This window comes from Azolla caroliniana, unplaced genomic scaffold, assembly GCF_043228905.1.
Source record: "Azolla caroliniana isolate FFs.n. ecotype wild unplaced genomic scaffold, voAzoCaro1.0.p SCAF_14, whole genome shotgun sequence".
NCBI lineage: Eukaryota > Viridiplantae > Streptophyta > Polypodiopsida > Salviniales > Salviniaceae > Azolla > Azolla caroliniana.
The window spans coordinates 4,143,286-4,151,177 of record NW_028230449.1 but is presented as its reverse complement, the minus strand read 5'-3'; the positions used below and the strand labels follow the sequence as shown (position 1 = coordinate 4,151,177).

Sequence of the window (7,892 nt, the reverse complement as noted above, 5' to 3'; positions counted from 1 at the left end):
GATGGGGCTAGATGTATATATATATACATAATACTACACATACATACATATATGAAAGTAACTAGTAGTAGTAGTAGTAGTAGTAGATGTTTTGCTTTCTAGGGTTGCTTTTTGGAGAGAGAGAGAGAGAGAGAGAGATGTGTGTTTTGATTTTTAGGCTTTTTTGGAGAGAGACATAGATGTGTTTTGCTTTTTAGGGTTGCTTTTTTGGAGGAGAGGCATAGATGTGTTTTTGCTTTTTAGGGTTGCTTTGTTTGGAGACTTGGGCCCAAAGGAACCAAGACATAGAGTGTTTAATGAATGGGGTGGTGTTTTGTTGGGTAACAAGTCTTCTCATTCCTATTTTCGTATTCCTTGGCGAATGAGAAACAGAACGGAAAGACTCGTTCCGTTGCGTCATGTTACGAGGGCCAAGTGGCCAGATGTCTTTCCCAACTGGAAAAAAAACGTTTTCCCTCCATTTCCTCGTAATGCCACCATTTGACAATTGGGGGGGGCGGAGAAAGAGTTATAGTTATTGTACGTCTCGCCAACAACCCCCCTTGGCTAGTTGCTTGGTTCTATCGAGGTACAGAAGAAAAGAAAAAGAAAAAGAAAAAGCAGAAGCCCCTCGTTTTCGCCCATGACAACAAACCCAACCAACCCAAAAGAAGAAGAAGGAGAAAAAGAAAAGAAAAAAACCTTGTGAGTCACCAAGAGGCGAATGGGTTAGCTAGGAAAAAAAGAAAAGAAAAGGTTATGTACTCCTCCTTCGTGATGTTTCGTGGTATTTGCTTTTCCTTTTGTCTCGGAGTGTGCTTCGCGTCGTCATGGTGATGCTTATATTTGTGATGTCCATGTCTATGGTTTTTGTCCTTGTCTATGGTTTCCGTCCTGCATCTCTCGAGACCGAGTAAAAGAGGAGAAAGTGTGTATAGAATGCCTTTTAGGAGGAGTATCCCAAGACAACGAGCGTGCTTGTATAAGGTGAGTGAGGCGTAAGGTAGTCCCAACATGGCACGTGTATGTTATGTGACACCAAAGAGAGGTTTATTATATCACCGCCCCCCATGTGGGAAATTTAGTAAGGAGTAAGGTAGTCCAAAAACATGACATCTGTATGTTATGTGAAAGCAAGCAAGGAGAAGTCAATATGTATATGGCCAGCCTCCCATTTGTGAAACTTGGGGAAGAAGCTAAATTGGCCCTACAATAGAATGATTGACCATATACTGACCCGATGGTTTAGGTGATGTTGCTATTTTTTTTCCGTCATTTGTCTAATAATACCCTTGGTATTCAAAGAGCACCCTCATATTGTCGTCCTTCATATGTGGTCAAAGCAAAGAGTAAGAGTTTCTTTTTGCAAAGAATTTAAAGGATTGCTTTATTTTTAATGTGGCAAATTGCCCTCGTTTAAAAGTTTTTATTGATTGCTCATTGATTTTGAACCGAACTGAACGCGAAACCACGGTTCATGTTCACATTTTTGTAAAACGGTTCAGCTTCGGTTTAAACGGTTTGAAACCGTGGTTTAAACTATATCAAACGGTTTGATGGTTTAGGGTTGGCATTTGATAATTTCTTAAATATTTTTTTGAACATTTTAAGCCTGATATTTTAAGAAAAATCTTAAAAATATTGAAATATTGAAAAAAATTTAAAATTTAAAATAAAAATGTGAAAATTTGAATTTTGACCTAATTTGAAACTAAAACTGAACCATGAAACCGTGGTTTTAATAGTTTAAAGGTTTGAAAGTATCTAAAACCATTTGGTTTGGGCTTGAGTTTTTGTAATGGTTTGGTTTAAATGATTTCGTGGTTTAGTTCAATTCGGTCCAAGTTTTAGTTTTTTCAAATGGTCCAGTTTTAAACGATTTGAGTTTGACACTCTCCAAGTAAACCGAACCGTTGCCGATTGCGATATACATGCATCTTGAGGTTTTTAGTTGGGGTGATGATGGAGAAATAGAAAAGAATTATCGTAGTTAATGGAAGAAAAATCACGCGATGGATTGACAGGAACTCAAGATTAATTCCCAAGAAATTAATAAAAAGATAATCTTTTATTATAGTGCCGATAACTTGTTTACAATGAATAGAGTCTACCAATAAGAGAGGTTTACAATAATAACGTCGCATAGAAGCTTTGAAAAGCTTGATTACACTTGACCCCCAAATCCCCTTCCTCCTTGAACCCCCTCCATTTTTTATGCATGATTTTAATTAGGTTCATGAAAGTGGTTATTGCTTCGCACTCCCTTTAGCAAGCTTTTAGCCCATACTACCCGTTGCACATGCACTTCCACAATATATGTACATTTGGTTTGATTTAGCCACAATGCACACTATGTGTTGAAAGCATCATAACATCTTTGTCTTATGCTAACGGTTGGTTTCTTCTCGTCACTGTCTCTATGGTGATTCAATGCTAGAACTGGTCATGAGCTTTCTTAGATGTCATTTGTTAATGTACCCATAACTTTTAATTATTGAGAATCATGAACGTGGCATTGGCACTTCTATGGAAAGCCTCAATGTATCTACTCTTAAGTGTTTCCTTAAGTTTCATTTTAGAACAATAAAATTGATAACAAATCTAGTATTACTCGATTGCGATAGAGCCCAAAGAAGCCGAAACACGATTGGTAGGAGCAAATGCACAATTTTGGTATCATGAAAATTTATTATATGATTTATATATGTCGCAATTATCTGAGTTAGTTATGTTCCCATTAAGCAACAAATAGTTTGTGTCTCACGTACAAAGTATTTGGTCAACTCCAATGCGCACCACGCCTTTGCGAAATCAGCCTCCATTTTGGATATCATCGTTCGGCCTCGCTAATTCTCTAGCTATTTTAATCATGAAATTGGTGAATATTGTGTGCAAACCACACATAGAGAAGGTTGTGGTTGTGGTTATCTTCATGGTCAATGTCCTAGGGTATAATTCAATGGCTGAGTTCCATCAAGAGTACTTCAAAAAGCTTTTGTTTTGCTCAAACCATGCGTGGCGTACACAAAAATTCTAATCTAAAAATTCTCCAAAAAGAAAACCCTTAGCCAATATTGTATCATCGTGAATGCTATCCACTTGAATGTAGTAGAGTGTCAATCTTCGTGTAATTAGGAAGAGTGGGACATGTTTAGGGGATTGGAAGATATTACCAAAAGTTTGCTCTTAATTAAGCTAAGATAAATGTCCAAATGGATAACCTTTATATTCCAATAGGATATGGTGTTATCATATATTATGGAAAATATATCTCCAACATATTGATGAAGCCTTAGATACTATCTATCCAATGAGACATATCCAATCATAGCATAAAAGATATTGGATCTTTTTTTTTCACAAGAGTATGTTCTCACATCAACATGAATCTTGGATGAGCCTAAAGACATGCGTTTGTCAAGACACCAATTATTATATTATGACGTATCAATGAAGAAGCATAATGGGGATTCGATGTTTGTGGTTATCATTCCAAGAATTTCCTAGATTAGATATCGGCAAAGGGTATCTCAAAAGGTTGTCGAAACTATCAATAATTGTTTAATGGGAATCTTCCCTTGGAATTTTAATATTTGGTGTTAATAATCATACTCACTGTTTGTCCAAAAATAACTGGATGCCAGAAGTCGTTATTGAATCTTTAGTATGATTATTGTGATGAGTCAAGCTAGGCTCCAAAATCAATGGTGATATCTATTGAGAACAAAGTTCCTATACAATGTAAGCAAATAAACTATCTCATAACAATCATTAAAACTTAACTTGAGAAAAGTATAGATAATGTTATCATGTTGGAAGTATGTACTTATAAATAAATGGCAAGGACGGTTGGATACCCTATATAACCAAATGTAGAAGCACTACAAGAAGCCATTGGTTCTAGTACAAAATAAAAACTTGATCCAAAACTTGTGTTGATGATCACAAATCCATCTCTTGAAGAGAGACGGTTGGATACCCTATATAACCAAATGTAGAAACATTACAACAAGCCATTGGTTATAGTAGAGAATAAAAACTTGATCCAAAACTTGTGTTGATGATCACAAATCCATCTCTTGAAGAGAGACGGTTGGATACCCTATATAACCAAATGTAGAAACACTACAACAAGCCATTGGTTATAGTAGAGAATAAAAACTTGATCCAAAACTTGTGTTGATGATCACAAATCCATCTCTTGAAGAGAGACGGTTGGATACCCTATATAACCAAATGTAGAAACACTACAACAAGCCATTGGTTATAGTAGAGAATAAAAACTTGATCCAAAACTTGTGTTGATGATCACAAATCCATCTCTTGAAGAGAGATATGCAACTATAATCTTTCCCTACACACTCAAGAGGGTGTATGGTGTTCTAACATTACCAACTTTGTAATAACCAATTGCTTATTCCACAAATACAAGAACGTGTGCAAACCTTTAACATCAAGGTTTAGAAAATGATTCCATAAACCTCACAATAACACTTAAGTAGAAAGCAAATCACTGAATGGAGAAAGCCGATTTGAGTAAAGGCAATAACGTGTGCCAATAAGAATGACATGTTGAAAATGGTGCATGTTGTTCTAACATTACCAACTTTGTAATAACCAATTGCTTATTCCACAAATAATGATTCCATAAACCTCACAATAACAGTTAAGTAGAAAGCAAATCACTGAATGGAGAAAGCCGATTTGAGTAACGGCAATAACGTGTGGCAATAAGAATGACATGTTGAAAATGGTGCAAGTGTAATGTATTTGCACCTACATATGGAGAACAATGAATAAGCAAAACGAGTAAACATGCATTGGAGAGCAATTTCAAGCTCAATACTTGCAAAGGAGACATATCCAAGAATGAAGCTACGCAACATTGACAATTTAAGTCGTGTATACGATCAAGTTTTACTAGAATGAGGCCGGAAAAATGTCCTCTATAGTGTGAGAAACAAACAACAAAAATACGCCAACATTACAAAATGAAATCACCTTTGATGTAATTCACTATCGATCTCAAAAGCACATCTCCAACGATTTGTTTCATGCTTGCCAATGACTCCTAAATGCATGATTGTACAACCCCCTCGTGCCTCTGGGTTCACGCAAATGAGAGCTTAGGATTGCGAGTAGTTTTCCGTGGCATCTTTCATGTTACATACATAAGAGATAGACATGGATTTATTGCTTCATTTTGGAGGTGATGGAACCATGTGAAATTGCTATAGAAAGAAAACCCAATGACCTTTCACTATATACCTCCCCAGCATATGAAAAAGCAAACAACTAACAGAATGAAATGTACAATCTATGTTGCAAAGTGGATGTGATAATATCATTGTCTATTAAGTCATCACAATGGTCATATTATATGCAAAATATGCATTTTGTGGTCACATGAGCCTTCCGAGAGTTTTATTAGAGGCCATGCCATCGTAGGAATTGGCAATGGTTCGGTTTCGGCTTAACCAGTTTGGGAGTTTTCAAACTTGAACTGGACAGACTCCTAAACCGGTAAGGCTTAACCTCGGTTTCAGCTTAACCAGTTTGGAGGTTTTTGAACTTGAACCGGACAGACTCCTAAACCGGTAAGGCTTAACTGCTTTGGGAACATGTCTAGCCCAAAACGGTTGGGTTCAGCTTGAGCCATCAAAAACCAATCTCAAGCCTGAACCCAACCTAACCGCTAAACCATTTAAAAACGGTTTATCTGGCTCGGTTCAGGCTTGCGCAGAGCTGATGCTAACTCCTAGTAGAGTGGTGGTGTACACGCCTCAAATCTATGTGGAGGCTAAAATTCGAATGCAATAGATTCTTGAATTCTATTGGAATGCAGGAGATTCTTTGAATTGTATGCGACGATTCTTGCTTGAATTGTATTCGAAATGCAGTTGATCCTTTGAATTATATGTGATTCTTTGAACTGTATGTCCATGCTTTGACCGATTTCTTGGACAATCCTAGGAGGAGATTCGATATGGAATGTGGAACCAAACCACCACACATCCGATCCGATCAGAAATACAGAAAAAAATCAAATGGCCTCTGATTGTCTGGGCTTGAGAGAATTCCTATGAATTTCATATGGTTGGTTCCGATTCGATTCCTTTTTTCCCCGGAAAGAGAATCGATGAAGAGGCATCCAAGGAGAGATCGGTGGAAAAGAACCAAAGATCTCAATACCTGTGGGCAATCACTCGAATTAAGCAATCGAATGGCTCCTCGGATGGATTCTGAGAGGGATTGTATCTAATTTTTAAAGCAATTTCAAGGGTTGATTTCCTATGCATCAGCTCCCTCAGGCCCCAAGAAACTCGGGGAAACCAGAGGGGTGTTTTTACACCAATTCAACTAGGGTTAGGGTTAGAGTTAGGGTTAGGGTTAGGGATCTCAGAAGCCCATTTGCCGTCTGCTTCTTAGCTGACCTCTGTACAGATCCATCCTGTTGGAGGGAATAGACCTTCTTCTCTTCTCAAGCTTAGGGTTTGGAACAACGCCATCTTCATCTTCATCACCATCATCATCATCATCATCATCATCATCTCTGACAGTTTCCATGGATGATGATGATGATGATGTGGTGCTATGGAGCTCTTCGTTGAGCCTCATGGCAGCGATTTGCGCGCATCTGATCCTGTATTCTTGGCCATCTGAAGAAGGGTCCACCACATCGGGCGCGAATCTGACCTTCTTCTTCTGCTTCGGCTTCTGCGGAGGGTTCATATCTGCGTGGCTCGGTGAGGCGAGGTCGTCATGGAAGACATAGCTCCATAGCCTGTCTTTGGTGAGAGAGAGGATGGCGACGCTGCCAGAGACGGCCAGAACTGAGACGAGGGCAAGGATATGGTGGCTAGGTTTGATGGCGGAGGATGCAGAGGCGCGACCGATCATGGAAGAAGAAGAAGCAGCAGCGTGGAGGATGTCCATCATGGGAGGATAGACAGAGAAACAGAGACAGAAGGGGCTATGGCGGAAAGTGCTGGTAATGCAGAGAAAACAGGTGAAGAGGAAGAAAGGATCGATGGAGTTGGAGATGATGTATTATTGAGAGGGGGTTAGAGATATGGAAGGAAGTACTGTGTGGGTGGGTCTCTCTGTAAACAAGAAGGAGAAGGAGAAGGAGAAGGAGAAGGAGAAGGAGAAGGAGAAGAAGGTGAAGATGAAGAAGGAGAAGGAGGTAATGTAGAGCTTTAATGGAGAGCTTGGATGGAAAGACAGACAGATTAGATGTATATATATACATATACATACTACACATACATATATATATACTACATATTTTTGTGGTTCAATGGAGAGAGACAGAGTCAAAGAAAGAGAGAGGCTGATACATAAATACACTCATACATACATACATACATACACATACATACACATACACATACACATACACATACACATACACATACACATACACATACACATACACATACACATACACATACATACACACATACATCATACAGTTTATTTTTGCTTTTTGAAGACCAGCAATAAAAATGTGGTGGTGGTGGTGGTGGTGGTGGTGTTTTGTTTTGGGGAAGGAGGGTTGGTCTCCACAAATACTAACCACATTTTCTCACATGTATCACATGTTTTGTTTTCTCGGACTTACTCTCTTCTCGTACTCAAATGCGATATACTCGATATAACGTGAATTAGGAGTAAGGTAGTCCCAACATTATATTCATGATATTTTTATGTTGTTTTGAAAGCAGGCAGGGTCAGTATACCACTTGCCATGTGTGAAACTTGCAAGACGAAGCTACTACATACTAGGCAACGGGGCAAGATGACCATATGATTTAGGTGATGTTAGTATTGTTGTCATCAATTGTCTTATACTACTCTACGTAATCGAAGTGCACACGCATAAATTGTTTTGATTGTCTTAGATACCTAGT

At 38.4% G+C, this 7,892-nt stretch overlaps 1 protein-coding gene across 1 annotated transcript; it reads right to left on the bottom strand.

Moving 5' to 3' along the window:
* Positions 1-4,695: 4,695 nt before the first annotated feature.
* LOC147855321 (uncharacterized) lies at positions 4,696-7,188 on the bottom strand. Its single transcript, XM_087329983.1, has 2 exons — positions 6,341-7,188; positions 4,696-6,041 (listed from the first exon to the last, which is right to left on the bottom strand). Exon 1 carries the CDS (start codon positions 6,916-6,918, stop codon positions 6,379-6,381), a length of 540 nt encoding a protein of 179 aa, XP_087186109.1. The 5' UTR covers positions 6,919-7,188; the 3' UTR covers positions 4,696-6,041; positions 6,341-6,378.
* Between the last annotated feature and the right edge of the window lie 704 nt (positions 7,189-7,892).